Source organism: Trichosurus vulpecula, chromosome 1 (genome assembly GCF_011100635.1).
Source record: "Trichosurus vulpecula isolate mTriVul1 chromosome 1, mTriVul1.pri, whole genome shotgun sequence".
NCBI lineage: Eukaryota > Metazoa > Chordata > Mammalia > Diprotodontia > Phalangeridae > Trichosurus > Trichosurus vulpecula.
This window is the reverse complement of record NC_050573.1, coordinates 173688298-173709978: the sequence shown is the minus strand read 5'-3', so window position 1 is coordinate 173709978 and position 21681 is coordinate 173688298. Positions and strand designations below refer to the sequence as shown.

The following is a 21681-nucleotide window of genomic DNA, read 5'->3' as shown; positions in this document are numbered from 1 at the left end:
AAACTACCAAGGATCACTTAATAAACCTAGAAAAATGATTTTTAAAAAAGTTCATCTGGAGAAATAAAAGATCAAGAATATCAAGAGAATGAGTGAAAACAAGGACCTTGAAATGCCAGATATTTAACTATAATACAAAGCTATATTCATCAGATCAATTTGGTACTGGATAATGAACAGTGAGGTTGATCAATGGAACAGATTAGACACGAGATAAGGAAGTAAATGAATACAGTAGCCTAGTGCTTGATAAATCCAGAGATCCCATCTATCAGAGCAAGAACTCTGATAAAAACTTTTGGGAAAATTGGAATTCAGTCCAGCAGATACTAGGTATAGACAGACCAATATCTCATACCATATACCAAAAACAAGCTATAAATAGGTACACAGAGAGTGACAAAAGAAATTAGAGGAGCATGGAAGAAATTAGCTGTCAGATCTGTGGATAGGGAAAGAGTATGTGACTAAACAAGAGATAGAAAGGATAGTAGGAGGTAGACTGGGTAATTTTGATTACATAAAATTTAAAAGTTTTTATACAAAATGGACACAGCTAAAATTAGAAGAGAAGCAGGAAAGTGGGGGAAAAATCTCTGCAGCAAGATCCTCTGATAAAGGTATCATTTCTAAGATACACAAGGAATTAATTTAGATTTTTAAGACTGAGAGCCATTCCCCAGTGAATAAATGGTCAAAGGATATAGACAGGAAGTTTTCAAAGAAAGATATCTAAGCTACCAACAATCATATGAAAAAATTCAACATAAAATGCTCAAATTTAATAATTCTAAAATGCAAATTAAAGCAATTTTGAAGTTCCACTTCACACCAATCAGATTGGTAAAATGACAAAAGAGGAACATAACAAATGTTGGAGGGATTGTGGAAAAGCAGATACGTCCACTATTGGTAGAACTGTGAATTGGTACAGTCATTCTGAAAAGCAATTTTGAACTATGCATATCCTTTGACCTAGCTATTCCATCTAATAAAGGTATATGGCCCAAAGAAACCAAAGAAAGAGAGAAAGAATCTATATGTACAAAAATACTTTTAGCAGCTCCTTTTTTGGTAGCCAAAAATTTGAAACTCAAGAAGTATTTTATTGGGACATGGCTAAACAAATTGTGGTGATATGAATGTAACAGAATATTATTAGCCCATAAGAAATGATGAAATGGACAATTTCAGAGGAGACTGAGAAGACCTAGTATTGTAAAAGACAAACAACTTTTTAAAGACTTAGGAAATCTGATCAACAAAATGACCAACCACAGTTCCAGAAGACTCATGAGGAAACATTCTATCCACCTGCAGATAGATAAATGATGCGTTAAAAGTGGAAGTTGAGGGATTTGGGGGGACATTGCCATTGTGAGAATTTGTTTTGCATGACTATACCTATTTGTAATAGGTTTTCTTCTTCTTGCTTTCTCAAGAGACTATGGGAAAGAGGACAATGTGGTAGAATGAAGTGAATGTGGACTTTGAAATGAAATGAAATTCTATTTTTAAAAGGTTAGGAAGCTACCAGAGGGCAAACTGGGATGAACCTCTCCCCAGAGCCATCCTGCTTTCCGTCCACCATTAAGTATCCTCTCTTGTGGAAACTTTGTGCCAATGAGCCAGTGTCACTCTGCCTGCCTCTCAACTGAAGCAGCACTTTATCATGGGGCTTGTGTGGGTGTGCAATGTAATAATTGCTCTGCATCTAAAAGTTCCAGGTTGGAGATTTGATGGAAAAAAATTATTCTCTAACAACTGCATGAGGAGATGGCAGCTGACCCATTTCACATGGATGTCATTACCTGAACCAAATTATAGGACACTCTCAACTTTCATGAGGAAGTATTTTGGAAAGCTCCACAAATGAATAAATTCCTGAATCCTATACTCTATCAGCAGCAATAGCTGCTCCTATTTATACTGAAATTTAAGCTATAAAAAGTCTTGAAAGAACATTGAGTTTAGAGCCAGAGGACCTGGATTCAAATCCTGACTCTGTCCCATAATGCCTATGTGATCTTGGGCATGTTACTTGGCCTCAGTTTCATTATCCCTAAGCTATAAAGCCTTTGACTAGATAACCTCTCTGGTCTCCTCTAACTCTAAGTCTATGATCCTATGAACCCCATCTGAATGGAAAGAAGTTTGACACAATAATTAAGTATGAAGAGATTGCATATCCCTAACCTATTTACACAATTAGATGCCAACTAATCTTCCCCTAAACCAAGGACTGCAGAAGGAAAAAGAAGTGACCAAGATGGGAGGTGGTAGAGGGTCAGTGGAAGGGAGAGGGGGAGGAACTTAGTCTGTTCCCAAGGGGTAGAAGCTATAGGCCCATTAGTGACGAGGAATTAAAGCCCACGTGAGGATTCTGTCCTGAAACAGAGGAAGAAAGGGGATGATAGAGAAAAGAACAGGGAAGTAGGGAAGCTGGGTCTAGAGCTCTTAAGGAAACAAAAGCAATACAGGAGAAGCTTCCTTTAGATGAGAAAAGCAAAAAAATAGTTTAGGAAAAAAATATTTATGGCAAATGAATGATGAAAACTTGACATCTAACCTACATAAGGACCTGCTGAAAATGTACAATGGCAACTCCCAATCCACAATGGACAAATTGATCAAAGGATATAAGCAGACAATTTTCAAAAGAAGAAACACACATTTCCAAACAACCATTTAAAAAGTAACCTCACAAGTTAAAACAACATTGGTGTACTACCTCAATGCATCAAACTGGCAAAAAAGAATTAAAAGCAAAGAAACTGAATGGTGGTAGATTTATGGAGAAATAGAAACAAGCATTCATTACTGGTAGAATTACAAATTTGTAGGATCTTTTTGGTGTGCAACCTGCCAGCACATAATAAAATTACAAAAATCATTGTGTCCTCTTACCTAATAAATTCCATTGTTGGCAATATAGTCTAAAAGTGTTATTATAAAGAAGAATTTCCTATTCAAAAATTTTCATAGCAGTATTATATAAAATTGCCAAAAATTGGAAGCAACATGATGTCTAATCAAATGTGAATGGCTAAATAATTTGTGGTCCATTAATGTAAGGGAATATTATGCTAACCTTAAGACTAAAAAGCACGGGAAATAAAGAAATGTGAAAAGACTTTGATGCAATAATGTAAAAAAAAACCAAAACCCAGAACTAGGAGAAGAGTACATATGACCTTATAAAAGAAAAAGTAAATGAGAATGGACAAAGAATACTGATAGGGACCTAGAGAGAATGATTAGAAAAATTATGTAAAACTTTATGGGTTGAAATAAATACACTTAAGACAAATAGTTTTTGGAGCTTAGATGGATATACTGCTGTTCAATATTAAGTTTCAACAAAATGTTTGTTTTTTAAAAGTAAAGTGGTTTTATGGAGATTTCCTGGTTTCGAACCTTTGAAGCATATAGCTGGGTTGGAGATAGAACCTTTGGCTCATTTTATTTATTGCTCATGAGTCAAATTACAAAACATTTTGGCTAACCTTCCCATGCCTATTTTTCCATTGAAACAACTATTACAGTATATGTTGATTTAATTTTGAGAGTTTTATTAAGTCCTTCACAAATTTTCTCTATTTCTTCATTCATTGCAATACATGTTGGTATATAAAATATTATTTTCTTCATGGTGATCTTCATGAGCACTGAAATACAAGATGACTAACAATCTCATGAAATGACATTTATTGTTGCCTTTGGACACAGAAGAAAACCTTCTATCAAATTCTTTATTGACTTCTCCAAGGAATGCCTATCCATTTAGCTGAAACATCTTTTTATCTATAGGTTTCACCTATCCTGGGAATGTTGTCGTCAACATGATCTCTTCTAAAGCAAGGGGGCTTGCTTTATCCATTTTTTGTGTATTATGTTGTTTCTCAGAATGTTTTTAAATAATTGAAAGAAATGCTAAATTTTAGAGGTTAATAAAAATAAAGTTCAATTTTTCCCATCCATGTTCACAAATATATTGAAACTTATGGAATGTGGACATTTACCTAAGAAGTATGATCAGAATCCTTTCCACATAATCAAAGTCCCAAAGTCCTTTGATAAATCCCTATCAAGATGGCATGACTGAGGAGGATATTCACACCTACCCAGCATATAACTTTAGCAAGTTTCAAAGGCTCACCAGATCAACTTTTCTATATATACAGATGAGAGAACTAAAACCTAGAGAGGTCAAGGGACCTATTTAAGGCCATACAATTTACTGGCTAAACTGAGACTTGAACTTATTAGAGCTCTTTCAAACGTACTACCTTATTTTGAATTGGGTTGGGGCTTGGAATTTAGCTACCTGGTCAGGCAGAATGAAAGAAGAGAGATATATGACCACCACACCAAAGGAGCTATTGTTTGAACCTGGGTCTTCCTACTACAAGTCCAGTGTTTTCCCCCACTATACAATGCTGCCTCTTTAAAAGGGAACAGTAGTTCTCTACTTCACTGAAAGTGCCAGTGCCAAGACACTTTGATAGTCTGTAGCTACTCCAGGGTAGTCTCTTTGGCTTAGACCATTTCAGCTCCATACCCTCATTTCTGGGACCAGCCCAGAACCAAACTAGCCATCTCTGAGATTGATGTTAACAGAGTATACTATTCTCTTCAGGCAGTTTAACCTTAACTTCATGGGTTGACTGTCAACAAGCATTAAGAGCTATGAAAGCAGTCCATTGAAATACCGCCTGCAGTAGACTAAACACTGCCAAAACCTACAACCACAGCTCAATGTAGGATAGGGCAAATTAGGGCAATTAATGGAAGCCCCACACTTTGGGCAGGTCCTGTGGTTGCTACATGACTGGCAACTGAGCAGTGACATCCCTTGGGCTATGTGTTGCCCTTTCGTGACCTTTTTTTTAAGGCCCTCCTTAATATTCATTTTAACCTGATTTCACCTGTATAAAATCATTGAAGGGGTATAAATCACACAGTATGATTTGCCCTGGTTCTCATTTACTTTATAATTTGACTCTGCCCACAGCAGAGATGTGATCTGACATGGGAGCCATTCTGATTCTCACAAATTCAACTGTATTTCTTTAATTTTTTTAAATTCTAAACTTAAGTACCAATAAATTAGCATTTCCATTTACACTGTAGAACAGAAGGAGGTGATTGTTCATAAACCTATGAATCTCTTAGGTAGAGATTGCTTTTTCTTTGTAAGTATATAATACATTGAATAATTTTCAAAGCTGTCCTGACTGTTCGCAATTCCTTCTGGTCTTCTTTCTGTTTTCTTCTCATTTAGGTGGAGCTTCTCCTTCCCCAATTGAAAAGAAGAAAAACAAAATCCTTTAACAAATATGTAGTATAGTCAAGTAAAACAAATTCCCATATTGGTCATGTCTCTTTCTAATCCTTTCTGCTGTCCTCTTCTGTTTTATGGGTGAATTCATTCCATGAAAATTCAGTTATTATCTTTAATTGGGTATTTCCCTTTTCCCTCTTCTCTTATATTTTCTTCTTTTCTTTGCCCTTGGTCCTTCTTTTTACAAAGAAAAAAAAGAGTGGTGAGAGGTATGGCCAGCACATTCTGCAATTACAATGTGATTCCTTGGGTGGGAAATCACAATTTCCAGACTAGCTCTATCTAAGGAGACATCTAGAGACCCACAGAGATTGGAGAAGGAGTTCCAGCCGGGATGTCCCACATGGACGAGTCCTTGCAGCACAAACACCGTGCTAGGGCCTGCAATTATATAGCAAGGAAAGGACCCTTGGGGATCCAGCTTGACAGGGGAATGAGACTGTGTACCAGGCAAGGATCATGCCCACATGGCCTAGGCCTGAAGTTTTACATGGGTCAGTCAGGAAGCAGGAATAAGCACGCAATAGTGCCACAAGCTTTGATCCCAGAGCAAGATCTTGGATTCAGCTCCAAGGCCCAAGCTAGAATTTGCAGCTGACAAGGGCAGGGAGTTCAGGCCCATGGTAAGTGAGGGCAGTCCTGTCATTCTGAGCCCATAGATCTTTCTAGTGAGATGACAAGAGCTGGGGGAAAGCTTGAGGTTTGTGTTACCAAACTGGGGTTAGGAGCCTGCAAAAGATCGAACCAGGAGGAAAATGAATAGATTTTGCCCTCCATCAGACAGCTTAGAGAGGGTTGAAAGTTAGCAGTTCTGGCAGGAGCCACCCCTGAGACCATGGAAGAACAGAACATTCAATATACAGAGAAAGCAGCAGCAAGACCCAAGAGAATAAAAAACGGGACCAAGTAAGGTCCCAGCGCACCCTCTAGCATTGAGCAGAACACAAAATCCCAAGAAATAAAGTTGGAAAAAAATGACTAAACGAACAAAAAAGACATTTGTGACATATGGAGTCAGGGATGCCCAAGGCATAACCCCACAGAAAGATAATAACTTGTACAGACATGTAAAGCCTCAAAATAAAAATACAACTTGTCAACAAGGTTTACTAGAATTCCCAGAAAAAATGAAGTCATATTGTCAATCAGTCAATATTTTAAGAAACAAAATGTTAGAGAAATTTATGAGATCATAGATTTAGAGCCATTTTCTTCATCAAGAAGATTCTTGTAGGAAGTCACAAAAAGGTAGCATGCAGCCATTGGTCAGTCCGGACACTAGGCAATTAAGGCCATTCCTTTTGGTTAGGAAATAGAGAGCAGTTACTATGCATTCTTTGGGAATGGGAAAAAAAACTAAACAAAATAAAGTGAATTGGTTTATACTACTCTATACATTTTATCAGTGTTTTCTTAAAGAAATATAATTAAAATTATAAAATGGTATCAATCAACTTTTAAATGTGAGAAAAGCACAATACCATGTAGAAGAAAAGTCATTTCAAAGTACAAAAAAAGTAAACTATTCTATAGTTAACTGTGAAGGGAGGTATATTAGAACAGAGTTAAATTTAGGTTGGAATACCAGCTCCCCCAATTACTACCTGTGTGACCTTGTGCAAGTCATGGTCTTTTAGTGTCTCTATTTTCTTACCTGTAAAATGGGAGAATAAGATTCATTGACATTAAAGATATTTTCTAGCTTTCCAAGTCTTATGATACACTTCCAATTCTAATTATTACAATTATTCATACTGGTCTTAGGTACAGGCAGGTATATATTGGTAAATGTTTAACAACTGGCTCTCTAGGGTGGGAGGAAGGAAAAAAAAAGAAATTTACATGATAACTTTATTACATATTTAAAAGGAATAGTGGGGCAGCTAGGTGGTGCAGTGAGTTGAGCACTGGCTCTGGAGTCAAGAGTACCTAAGTTCAAATCCCGCCTCAGACACTTGACACACTTAGTAGCTATGTGACCTTGGGCAAGTCACTTAACCCCAATTGCCCTGACTACCCCCCTCTTAAATAAATAAAAGGAATAGCAAGTTGTACATGACAGATTTGCAGTTTCATGTGCAATCATCTCTTTTAAAATTGTACTGTGTTATGGAAATGCTTGTTTCATTCCATAAATTAAAAATAAGAGAAATAAAAATTAAAAAAAAAACAACTGGGACTCCTGGAAAAAAAATATGCTTGACACTTTCAAGTTTAATCTGCATTATTAACATTTTTTGGATATCTTTCTTAAGTCTAGACAAAACAATAAATCAAGACCTAACATTTACTGATTTCTGAAGTGTAAATATTCATATTGAAAATGAACAATTGTCTTTCCAGAGCCACTTTATGCTGGCTTCAGCACACTCTTGCATAGGTGCTTTACACCTTTGCAAACCCTTTGGTTTTCTCTATGCCAACTTATGGTCTCAGATGTTAAATTATTAAAGGGTTAAATGCCACAATAACATTTCATTGTTATCATGAATACCCATATCTGGGTATATGCCTTAGGTTCACCTGGTTGTAAGGCTTATCTCCTAAAACAACTAGCTTTTACATTACTAGCCTCTATTAAGTTGTAGCACAACCTATAGCAGCCTTCTCTAATCAGGGTTTCTGATCTGCCTCTTATACTAGAGATCTCATGATGTCATTCCATCTGTCCCAGCTGGGTATGTGACTCAGCACTTTACAACCTCAATTTTCTTTTTTGCTTTTTAAAAGAGGCAGACTTTCTTGCAGCAAAACCAAACACATGCTAAGCACATTTAATCCATCAAATACCACAAATATAAGTTAAACAAAGATGAGAAAAGAAAATAGATTTCCTCACAACCCTCTCAGTAGTTTTCAGCCAAGACACCCCAAGATGGTGCAGGTGGGAAGATCAAACCCTTCCACACCGAGGGAAGAGCCCTGGAGTTAGAGTTGGACAACCTTTTGGAAGAACTCTTGGAGACAGTGGGATGCCTCGGCTCTTGGCCCAGAACTTCCTGGCCTAGAAGAGATAACAAGAAAATCCTCTCCCCTCTTACAATTTAGAACTATACACAGGCATGTAATTCTCCAAGTGCTTCCCATCTCCTATACACAAAAAAAGTCAGAAGCTCCTGTCCTAGAAGCCAGGGAAGCTCCAAGCTCTTCTGTAGCAGAGTATCATCAAAGGTTGAGACAACTGAGGCTTTTATATTACTTCCAAACTTGCTTCTGGCCCTAAAAAGTATAACATGACCATTTTAAGAACACAGCAGCTGTTTTTTGTTGGCTGTAGTTCTGCATAAACCTTACAAGTGTTGTGCTGGCTGCGCTTGAAAAAGAAAAAAAAAAGGAAGAAAGGAAAAGATAGGGAAAAAAAAAGACATAAACAGGACCCCCAATACTAGCACTTTCTGAGTATAACTTTGAGCCATTTTCTACTGGGCAAGAAAACAATATATTTAAACAAATTATAGAGCTTGAAAGCTTTCTACAGTCTTCAAAGGCCATTGACCACCCACTTTTGCCATTGCAAAGCTTCTTTTATGAAAAGTGAATTCAGTGACTAATTATATGATTGGTAATTGACTGACAAGGTGATTCCAATCAAGTCATCTAGTTGAACTACCAAAGAGAATATTAGTAAAGAATTATTTTTTTAATTTATAGTGTACTTCATCTGAGTAAGAGTTCACATCCTACTTGTGTCAGTCAACAAGCATTTATTAGCATTTACTATGTGTCAGACACTGTGCTAAGCCCTGGGGATACAAACAAAGGCAAAAAGGGAAGGGAAGGACAGGGAAGAGAAAGAAAAGGAAAAGGAAAAGGCATTTATATAGCACCTATTATGTACCAGGCACTGTGCAAAACACTTTATAAATATTATCTCATTTGATCCTCACAACAACCCAGGGAGGTAGGTGATATTTTATAGTTGAGAAAACTGAGGCAAACAGAGGTTAAGTTACTTGCCTAAGGTCACACAGCTAGTAAGTGTTTGAGGCTAGATTTGAACTCTGGTCTTCCTGACTCCAGGCCCAGCCTCTATCCAATGCACCACTTAGCTGCCCCTAAAAACAACATCCTTGCCTTCTAGGAACTTAAATTCTAATGGGAGAAACAACATGCAAACAACTGTGTACCTAAAAGATATATGCAAGACAAATTAAAGGTAAACTCAGAAGGAAGCCACTAGCAACGGGGAAAACTGAGAAAGGCCTCTTGCTTTGGATTGCAGTCACTGAACCTCACCTACGGCATCTAGGTGGTGTAGTGGATAGAGTGCCGCCAGGCCTACAATCAGAAAGACTCATCTTCCTGAGTTCAAATCTGGCCTCAGACATTTACTAGCTGTGTGACCCTCAGCAAGTCACTTAACCCTGTTTGCCTCAGTTTCCTAATCTGTAAAATGAGCTGGGGAAGGGAAATGGCAAACCACTCCAGTATCTTTACCAAGAAAACCCCAAATGGGGAGACAAAGGGTCCCGCATTACCTAAAAACAACTGAACAAAAGAAAGAAATGGACCTGATAGATTCATTGGATAGTGAGCTCCTTGAAAGCATTTTGCCATTCTTTGTATCCCCAGCACTTAGCACGGTGCCTGGCACATAGTAGGCAGTTAATTATTGATTGATTTATTTATAATTATATAGATATTTTGTGTGAGCAGAGTTAAGATTGGAATCTAGGTTTTTGACTCCAGATTCAGAACTTTTTTTTAGTAGACCATGTATTTATTCCAAAGGAGGGAAAGGTCAGAAGTTTCAATTTCTAAAGAAGACTTAAGCAGGATGAGAACTGAAAAAGTCATTGGATTTGGTGCTGAGGAGGTGACATAGTATGGCTATTTCCAGAATACCATCCATCCATTCTTTGTGCACACTTGGGTTGCTGTAATGGAGTCATAAGGGAAAGAATAAGGAATGACACATTTGGGCTATGTGATATAATTCCATGCAGATAACAGCTAGTTAGAAAAAAACTATAATATCACAGAATTTTAAATCTGAAAAGGACCTTAGAGATCATACAGTTCAATATCCTCTTTTTTATAGCTAAGGAAACTAAGTTCTAGAGAAGTTTGTCATTGTGCAGTTGTATCTGACCCTTCCTGACCATATTTGGGGTTTTCTCGGCCAAAATACTGCAGTTGTCTGCCACTTCATTCTCCAGCTCACTTTTTATAGGTGAGGAAACTGAGGCAAACGGGGGTTGAAGTGGCCTAGCACTCTATCCACTGAATTACTTAGCTGCCCCTTTCATTTCTTTAATGGCATCAAATAAAAAAGAATAATTAAATTCAAGTAGGAAGAGAATGATTTGTAAATACTTTTTACTATTTCATTCCCTAACCTTTCACTAGTGGTCTAAAGATGTTCTCTTCCCAATCCTAAGCAATCTGGAGAAAAAAAAAATTGATGAAATAGATTTATGTTGCATCTAATTAACAAAGCCTGACATACATAGTTTTCTTCATGTAGAGTAGATTTTTTTTTTCCTTTTTGTCAATCCTCAAACTATGCTTCCTGCATTCAGGTCTTCCCAGTTAGAATATAAGTTCTTCAAGGTGGGGCGGGGGGGGGGGGGGGGGGGAAGGGAGGGGGGGTTGTCTTGATTTTGTATTGTTATCCCCAGCAGTTAGGCTAGTACTTAGCTCATAATAAACACTTACTAAATGCTTTCTCACTCACTTAGATGTGAGTAAGTGGGCAAATCCTCTAACCTGTTTTAGCTTCAATTTCCTTATTTCTAAAATAAATGTGCTAGATTTTGCTTTTAATAAGATCCCTTCCAACTGTAAGTCCTTTGAACCTTCTGAGGAAGGTTAGGTAAGATCCTATGGACTAAAATTCTAAAATTCTACAGGAGTAGTCTGCCCAGGATGAATAGGAAACCCTTAGCAACAAAATTTGAAGAATTTTTATTTCAGAATAATAATCTGAAGCATATTCTAAAAGGAGGAAAATTCTTCCTTTTTTAACCAGGAGGAAAAATGAATATACATATGTATATATGTATATATACATATTATATATAATATGTGTGTGTATGTATTATATATACACATACATGTCATCAACTAACTTAGATTTAAAAGACTATGTACAGAAAATTATGAATTTTAAAAGCTCAAGAGACAATTTCTGGGTAATTAGTCATTTTATTAATAACACTAACATTTTAATTAAAGAGGTCAGTGGCACTCTCAAATGCCAAAGACAATCGTAGCAGAGCAGGCTCATAGTTTATATGCCCTTGGAAAAGTGGGTATTCCAGAGGGTGGCAATCAACTCTGATTGGTTAACAAGTAATCAGAGGAGGGGGAGGGGGAGAGGGAATGAATATTACAATGAGGGACCTATTCTAAAGAACTTTGATTATGTCATTTATTTCTGAATTACCCCCAAGCTTAGGCAATCTAAACAAAGAATTTATCCCCACCCCAAACTGAATAGAACACAATGGAATTAAATTTTTTGTAAGGTTGGGTGGGATCTAAGATTGAGGAGAGTTAATTCAATTTCTTTATCTGTAATGTCCTTCAAGAGACAGCACTTTGAAAAGAGGACTATAGAAAAAGGGGAAACTCTGGATCTCCCCAAATCATTGGTTATTAATAATCATTTCTCTCAGATGGAAGCAAAGGGAATTAACAGGATAGATATAGAAGTGTAACATGGTAGAGTTAGGAGTGGTAGTCTCAAAATGAGCTGAGGTTGACAAAAGGAACAAAGGATAAGAAAAAGGATTTTTTTTTTTTTAAAAAAGCTTTATCAAGGAAAGAAGAGGTAGCTGTGGTGTAGTGGCTAGAGAACCAGCTTTGAAGTTAGGAATTTATGGTCTCAACTGCAATGGCTGTGTGACCTTGGGAAAGTGACTAAAGACTAAACTGGAGAGCAGGTGTTGATCTGCATCTGTAGAGCAAGTTCACTCAACGGGAATTCTCTAAACTGATGAAATCACAGGTATGGGGGAAAATGGGGGAAAGGAGAAGGATTGAAATAGGGATAAATTTGTAACTGAAGAGGGATGGGATGATAAATCAAAGCTGAGATCAATGACCTATAGTTTGAAGATCTTATTCTCATCCTTTAAAAAGAAAAAAAGAATTGCCAGTATCTGCCCTCCTCTAATTCTGTAGTAACTGTTCTCATTCCCTACAATCTTTAACATTATTGACAGTGGCTTATCAATCACAATCTGCCAGTTCTTTCAATATTTAAGCACATAGTTCTTTTGAGTCAAACATCTTGAATTCAACAAGTGCACATTAGTGAGCTCTTAAAACTTCTTTATTTATCTTGGGTTATCAACACCCAGTCAACCATCATTTCATTCAAGTCAGCCAGTTCTTTTCATTCAAAATATAAATTCTCTTAGGCAGAGAAAAGAGGAATAAAAAAAAAAGAATTGAGCATTAGTTCTTTCTCTCTAGCAAAATTCCAGAATGAATTATTAGAGGGACACTTTTTAACTATCTAGAAAAGGAAACAGTGATCAAAAAGAACGTGGCTTTATCAAGAATTAAGTTCATGCCAAGCTAACCTTATTTCCTTTTTTGATAGAGAGGATAACTAAACTGGTAGATTAGGAGAACGTAGAGATGGAGATTACCAAAATTTTCACCTAGCTGCTGTAAAATATTTCATGCTACTCTTATGGAAGTGGTAGAGCTATATGGGCTAGATGACAGTACAGTGAGATGGAATCAGCACCAGTTGAATGACCAGACTTAAAGGCTCCTACTACTATTTAATAAATAGTAAAACATCAATTCAGAATGTCATCTCCAATAGAGTGTCTCACAGCAGCTGTTTTGGGCCTCTATTTAATCTTTTCATCACTGTTTGGATATAGGCATAGAAGGCATCCATATCAAATTTGCAAATGACACAAAGTTAGGACTGGTGAGTAACATTCTGAATAATATGTTTAGTATCCAAAAAGATCTTGATGGGCTAGAACACTGGGTTGACATTTAATGGAAATAAATGTAAAATCTTGCAGTTGGGATCTAAAAAAAAAAAATACAGTTCACAGATGCCAGATGAGGAAGGCATGGTTAGGCAAAAGTTTATTCAGAAAAAGATCTGCAAGCTCAATATAGATCAACAGTCCTCCATGCTGAAAACTTTGGGATTATCTTGGACTTTTTCTTCTCCTTTGACTCCTCTCTCTTCTTTCTCTTACATCCCCATCATTACCAAAACCTATTCATTCTATCTCCACACTATCTCCTGCATCTCTAACCTCCTGTATTTTGTCACTGCCTCCATTCTCATATCCACCTATTGCAAAATCTTCTAGCATGTCTTTCCACATCTACCATCTTTTCTCCTTCAGTCTGCTCTCTAGATCCCTGCCACATTAATGCTTCTTCTGAAAAGTTCTGGTCATGTGTTACGGCAATCAGACTTTTCCCTGCTCTTCCCTTTTGGGATGCTAAGACTATCAAGTCTCCCCTTTGTTTGAATTGGTGGGAAACCTTTTGCTGTCTTTGTTTGGGAGTATTTCTCAACACTGAGGCAATCAGGAGTCGTTGACTTGTATATATGATGTGATACTGAGGATGGGGAACTTTCACACACCCAGCCTGGGTGAGGTCAGACCCCTGAGGCTCCGAACAGGATATAATTGAGGGGAGTTTGGTGTTTGACTTTTGGGGCTCACTCATGGAAGGAGTGTTGAGACTCTGGGCAAGCCGTTGTAACTGCCCCCCAGCTTTGCTAACCCAGACCCATTGGTTCTTCTCTGGTAACTATGAATTGTGATTTGAATCAGACAAGGTCTGTCTGTTGATGTTTGTAATTTCTGTTTGTATTTGCCTTGAAGTTCAGGGGACTGATCTTTTCCCCCTTAACTAAGTGGATGATATTTGTATGCTCGATTAAACTGAGACTGTTAACCCCTTAAAGTTACTTTCCTTAGTAAAGCAGATCAAACAACCTATGTTAATGGCCTTCTGTTTGCTAGTTGTTGTTGGTCTCACACAGTCACAGGAGCTGCTAGCAGACTGTTGTTACATCATGTCACTCTTTACCCAAAATTTTCAGTGGCTCACTATTGCTTACTGAATAAAGTTCAGACTTCTTTGCTTAGTATTTCAGGTGCTCCAAAATGTGAGACTACTTTCCTTTTATAGCCTTCCCTATGACTATCTTCCTCTCCATATTCTATGTTCCAGCCAAACTGAACTACTCTCTCTGGCTTTTCCCACCTCTGGCTCTTTGCTCAAGCTATTTCTTATATCTGGAATGTCCTCTCTCCCCCTCTTATCCAGTAGAATTTCTTCACAGTTTTTAAAGCCCAGTTTAAATGCTACTAAACTCTGACAGAGTTTATAGTCTCTGTCTCTGACAGAGTAAAGGGATCAGAAAGAACTACCAAGAACACAACTATCAAGGACCTGCCATCATCAGTCCCTTTTTACACAACTCAATGCCCAAAACTTTACTGGATAAGCATAAAATGAAACATACAACAAAGTGGTTTACTAATGCAGACATACAGACCAAGCCACTGAGGAACAACAAACTCTCCAATGCTATGCTGTTCTATCACTGAGAACTTTGGCCCATCATTGTTACTCTCCTTACTGTCAAAACAAGTGACTCTGAAGCCAATTTAGACTGAAGACCAATTTAGAAATACCAGCCCAGTGGCCCAGGCTCTGCCTACCCTTATATAGGAGTGCTTCAGAATGCCCATCTTATGACTCTCAGCTGCCTTCCTATTCCTGAAGCTCAACTGCAGTGCCACCCTGATGATGATAATAAAATATCCTCCCTTTGAAGATCCTTCCTTCCTAATCCTTAGAGGGGGTTTGTGGCCTTAGCTGCCCCCCCTCCCAATGAACCTAAAGATAACTGGTCTGCCCCATTGAAAAGGTATGGGCCTTCTCTCCTTTATTGGAATACAGCACATTAGACAACATATCTCCTACAAGCTGTTCATTTTTAGCATTCTTCCCCTTTATCCACTATTCAGAGGAACTAAAAGCTTACAATATATACAACTCAGAGCTTTAGTACTTAGTTATCTCTTACGGAGACTTTCTTTTTGTCTCTTAAAGGGCTGGTATGTGTTAAGGACTACCCCAGTCATTCCTATTACTTCCTTTGTACCATCAGGATCCAGCTAAGTAGGGCATGCTTAAATAACCCATAACTTCTTTTCTCCGGTTTCTCATGTGGGATGAAGCCCTGAACTTAAAGCTCTTAACTCCCTGAAGGTTAACCTTCAGACTCAAAGATGCTCAGTCTAACCTGTTGACCCCAAAGATGGTGGTCAGCTCTAACCTACCTTGATATCTTATCTAGGTCTTGAAATCTTATATTTTCTCTCAACACACTTGAAAGTCCTACCGTAATGATGGAGTTGTGAGGCACTTCATGGACATACTTTCACATAGCCAATGCAGCAGAAGTACATTGCCCAGATCTCAGTTAATAGTTGGGATAGAGGGATTTCCTCCTTGAGCAAGCTAGCAGGCCAGCCCAGTTTGGTCACAGGTTAGGGACAGAAGGTCTCCAACTCACTCTGTTGACCTATATCCAGCTCTCTCCTGCCTTCTTAAAGGCCTCCTTATCCTATTCTGACCATAGGATCACTTACACTTTTGTGCCAGATGACCATACCTTGAAATCTCTTCCTCATGCTGTTTAACTCAGCCTTGAATACCCAACATTTCCCCGATTCCCTAAGCCTCTCCTACCTTCTGAATTGGAGGGCTGGCAGACAGAGCACTAAACTCATTCCAAAGCTTACCTTTATAGAAGGCAGGATCTGGAATTTGCAGTTCACTTTCCACATTCCATCTGCAGCTCTGCTTAGTTTGAACTCCATGGAACCAGATGCCTCCATGCTGGGTACTCCCTGGTGTCCTCCCCTCCCCCACTTTCCAGCAGGGACTACCTTTCTTTTTCTTATTTGTATCATTAGCACATAGCATTGTACCTGGCATATAGTCGGGGCTTAATAAATGTTTATTGAATTGAATTGAAAATCCATATTTAAAACCCAAACTGTATCATGCCTAGTATTATTAACCTGGGAAATTTGCCACTGCCAGCTGCTGGGGCTTGTAGCTCTCTTGCCTTTTCTGCATTCCCTTCTCTTGTTTCAAGCTCCCCAACTTTTTTCTATAATCCATGCAGTCACTTGGTTGCATAAGTATGTTAATTGTGCCTGCAAGGTAATTTAAGACAGGGAGCACCTCCTACCTCTCAACTAGTAGGATTTATTTATCTACATAAATAAGCATCCTTTTTCCTCTGTATACCTAATGTATACAAAGGCATTCCATTTCCTATGAGGGTTTTCAAATATTATCAGAAAATTGACATTTAAACACTGGTAATCTCTCAGAAAACATTATATCCCTCTTCTATAAAAGGAATTGTCCAATCTAGTTCCCATCCCCCCCCCAAAAAAAAATTTTCCAAGAATGTAGAGTATCTTAATTAGACCCATTGCAAATGTTTTGGGGCTAGACATTACAAACCATTTCACAGTGATCTAGGAAGGCTAGCGTCTGCTTCTGCTGTCCCTGGATAACCTACATCAGATCCTCTGGGATTGAGGAATTGGAGAGGACATACAGCCACCATGGCTGCAAGGGCCACTTGACTTCTGGGATAAGAATACTCAGGAGAACAAAGACGAGTTTAAAAGGCACTGTCAAGGACACAGCTATCACCAATCTTATGATACAGACTTATAGCCAAGCCCTTTTGTGTACTCTGTGCCTACTGCTTCAGGCAGTTTGTAGCACACCCTAAAGAGTTTTCCAAGTACAAGTGTAATACAATATAAAGAAACTCAAAGACATGTAAGAAAAGTTACTTAAGAACACAGCTCACCAGAGCTATATGGCTTTAATCTAAAGAGGTTTCACTTATCTCTCTTGTTCCTCCTCTTATCAATACAGTCAGCTCTGTAGTCACAGTACAAAGGCCAGCTTGGAATTACCAATCCAAGGGTCTGAGCCTGCAGTCAGTCTCAGAGAGAAAGAGTGGCAGATGCCTTTGTTAGTGTCCTTGGTTCAGAGGGTCCCCGATTTTGATAAATCCAAACTCTACTTGTAAAACATTAACATGTATTATTTTACATCCACTAAAGCTGTACTCTGATACCCCATCATGAAATGGCAATGACTCTGGGTTCTCAAAGATCATTAATACCAGCAGAGTACAAGCTCTAGCAGGTCCTACCAAAGTAGGAAGGGCTTAGAGAATGAGCCTGGTGATTGAGGAGCTTTATTTCTGTTGTTCAAAGCTCCACCTCTCTAAATTTGGAGCAGCACATCACCATATTGTCTATATGATGGTGGGTTTTTGTTTCTCTCTACAACTCTTAAAGAGACTATCTATGAAGATAAAGAGAAAGGCATCAGTGGAGGGAATACCCACACTGATAAAACTATAGATCTTTGAAGTACTGAAGCTTTTTATATGATACTTATCTGTTTCATATCTCCCTATTCACATTTGGGTCCAAAAGGGCAGGAACTGTGTCTTAATTAAGCTTTATACTACTCTTAGAACCTAGCCTGATGCTGGACACACAGAAGGTATTAATAGACGTTTGCTGAATTGAACTGAATTATTATTTTTGTCATCATAGTCATTAGTGAATTAGTTTATTATACTCACTCACAGAGTCATTATTCATAGCAGGAAACAAAGCTATTTTCCAAGTTATATGAAAGTCTAAGGCTTAGACACTATGGGAATGCAAAAGGGATTTGGAAAATCACTGGACTATGTCCATGACCATCCAAAGACCCCACAATAGGGGGTGGGGGATGGGATGGTGTTTATAAAGTAAAACATAGCAAATTCCTAGCAGGCATCTAAACTGTTTTTTCCCCAACTAGACACAATGAATTTCACTTTTATTCCAATGTCAGTGATGCTGATGTTAGGCTACAATACCCTTGTTTCCTTATTTGTGCATTCTACTCTGGACAGCAGGGTTAGCGTACCCCAGTGCCTCCCTGAACTACCAAACAACCCACTAAATACTCAGGAAGATCCAAGGTCCAAGATTCTTTGGCAAACTTACCATCTTGCTCTTTAGTATCCCCTAAGCTTGGGATAAATGTTAAAGACAAATTTCCAAAACACATTAGCTAACCAAGCAAAAACTGTGTTCTTCTCTACGTTCTGTGAAATACTCAGTTTGCACGGCTGGATACATCAAAGTAAACAGTCAAAATGTTGGGGAAAATGCAAACATGGTGCTCTTGACATATCGTCCTACTATGTAAATATATGAAAGGCTTTCTTTTCCTAAGAAACACTATTTATGATTGCATCCAAGCAGGATATTTTTCCTTGACTCCCTTCCAACCTTCCCAACCATTTTATGGCTGTTTTGTTTGAGATCTTCTGCTATAGACTCCCGAATATACTTCTAAGCAGCTGTGTTGTTTTCTTCCCCCTTGAGTAGTGAAATTTGATATCGTGTCATATAATTTTTATTAGGAACTTTAATACTTTCAACTTAGGCAACTTTACCAAGAGAGAGAAAAAGAGAAAGATAGAGACAGAGACAGAAAGAGATAGACAGAGAGAACCCAGATAATCACTAAACACTATTTCCATCATTCCAAATTCTCTTCCAGTCTCTAATAAAAAATATACACATTATTATATAGTTGTATCTCAAAGTAGCTGATTTTAAAAGGGGGCTGGCATCACTCCAGGATATAGGAAGAATGTAGGTAAATAGCATTTTGGGTATTAGATTATATTGCTTTCTGGATTGCTACATTGTTTTAACGTGGAAAAATTATGTTCAGTTCTTATAAGACATCATTTATGTGACATTAGTTTGGACTTGTTTTTAACAGCATCTTGATAGGTACACTCATGCTTTTGTGTTTATGCTATCTCTCCTCCCTTTCACCCCCATTAGACTGCAAGGTGTCTTCTGATTCTTGTGTATCTCACCACGGTGCCTCTCCTCGGGATGTGCACTTAGTAAATGTTAAGTGACTGGCAGTTGGATTAAGACACCATTTGGAATGTCTCCCACTCAGCTACAACAAACTCAATTGCCAGCAAATTGCCTTTACTCTGCCAGTCTGAATAAATAGCACAACTTCATTTTTTGCTCCTGAGCCCAGAATTACACTTCCAACAAACACACTCAGAGCAACAGAGTGAGAGGATGGGAATGGAGGCAAGCCCCATCCCGTGGGACTCCCTGGACCTTCATACCTGTGCTGGTGCTCCTGTAAGACTTGATAAATGCTGATAAGAAAAGTTTGGTTTTTAAAGGTCCCCATGACACAGTCCTTGTAGATTCGAAACTCAGCAGCCGTCACAGCCTCTCCCTCAGGAATCTGGGACAAGTTGAACTTGAATTCCTTGTGATGGCGTTGGCGAGGGGAGAACTCCTTGTCATACTCCACTATAAGATTGAACGAGAGAGAGTGACAGCCATTGTTACTTCTCTAAACACCACATGGGAATCTCATTCAAGTTTTACCATTTCACCTGATCTTTGTCATGCCCCAGTTGTGAAGCGCATCACACAGTTAGTCAGTTATCTAGGACATCTTCTTCTCTCCCTTGTATCTGTGACGACTCATTTCACTGTTCATTGATGCTCCTACCAGAGATCAGGTGGGTTATAGGAAAAGAGAAGAGGGGAAAGATCCCTTATTGAGGCAGCTGGGTGATATAGTAGGAGGAGTAGTGGCCTTATAGTTAGGAAGTACTGAGTTTGGATCCTACCTCATATACTTACAAAGCTGTTTTACCCCCAGCAAGCCACAAGAACTTTCTGAGCCATTTAATCATAATCTCCTTGTGGGCAGGGACTGTCTTTTTGCCTCTTTTTGCATCCTCAGCACTTAGCACAGCACCTAGCATGTAGTAGGCACTTAATAAATGTATACTGAATGGATGAAGGAGCCTAGTTTCCTCCTCTATAAAATGGTGATAACCATCTACTTCACAGGGTTGTTGTATCAGAGAGTATACATAAAACGCTTTGCAAACCTTAAATTGCCAATGTTAGTCATTATAGTCCTATAAATTAGTATATTTTCCTATTTTTTTAAGCAGTTTAGGTCTCAAAAATCCAAGTAGAATATAAAATCCATTTTTATTTTTCTTCATAATCATAGCACCTACCACAAATACCTTGCATACATTAGGTGTTTAATTCATGTTTGCTGAATTGAATTAAATTGAATTTTAAAAAGTTTTGGTAGAGAGAGGAGGTTTAAAATGGATTCTCTATTACATTTCTCTCTTCCTTTTGAATACAAATCATGGAGAACTGCAATTTTTCAGGAGTGACTTTTCTGGGGGTCTATGTCAAACCCTTCACAAGGGAAAAAAAGATCAAAGTTCAGACATTCAGCTAACAAGCCTTGTTAAAAAAAAACTGACTATTTCCCACAATAAATCGTTGGTGTTGTCACTAGTGGTAAGAAACAGGCCTGCCCTGTTGTTCCCTTTCTTTCAGTCTTTATGGCAACCACAGCTAAATCTCAGCATCAAATTAATCCTTGATGGCAGTATTTTCTTGGGGATTTGGGGTTGGGAGAAATTTCAAATTATTCACCTGCTCCAACACCCCCCCCACACACACACAACTTGTATTTCTCTCCAGCACCATCAGAATAAAATTTAGCAGACTAACATTCATATCTTTCAGGGTCCTGAAACTTCAATGTGGTATAAATGAGTAAAGCTCAGCAACCTAAAAGGCACAGGGCCTTTAATGTAGAATTTAAATGAATTATGACCATGATATGTTAAAAATATTTTATATTAAATTGTTTGCTTTTTCTATCTCCCTCACCCTTAAACACTTGGGGGGAGGAGGGGAAAGCAGTTCTGTTTCAGTTTCATATGCAAAAGACCAAATAAGAGGGCAAGGAAGACCAACTAAAGGAAAAATCACTTTACAAACCTAACAGGAGAGTAGTTTTTCTAATTAGTGACAGCCCATGAAAAACAACATTGTTGAAGAGTTCACCCAAGGACATCAGCTCATTGCTATCACTTTTCCTAGAGTTGATATGCCTTTTAAGTTTGATTTATTCTTGTTGCTTAAGAGTGAAGACTATCTAATTCCCCTAATATGCCTGGGGAAGAAAAAGTCAACAATTGCACCACACCTATGACACCTATGACATGGTTTTGTTATTAATTTTTATAGTATCAGCTGAGGATCGAGCTGAGGTGTTTCTGTTAGAGCTAAAGTTAAGAACCTGCAAAAGGAATCTTTCAAGTCCTTTAATAAGTGGCAATAATCATCAGGGTGAAGCAAAGCAAGGGGCAGATCCAAGTACAAGGTAACAAGTAAGACCCCTTAAAATTCTTCAAT

General features: G+C 38.1%; 1 protein-coding gene across 1 annotated transcript in view; it reads right to left on the bottom strand.

Annotated features, from left to right (window-relative positions):
* The window catches only part of BMP6 (bone morphogenetic protein 6), a 235251-nt gene that overhangs the window by 58842 nt on the left and 154728 nt on the right, over positions 1–21681 (bottom strand). The window contains exon 2 of the mRNA XM_036742182.1: positions 19557–19749. Coding sequence (XP_036598077.1) covers positions 19557–19749 — 193 coding nt within the window. The remainder of the gene's footprint in view (positions 1–19556; positions 19750–21681) is intronic.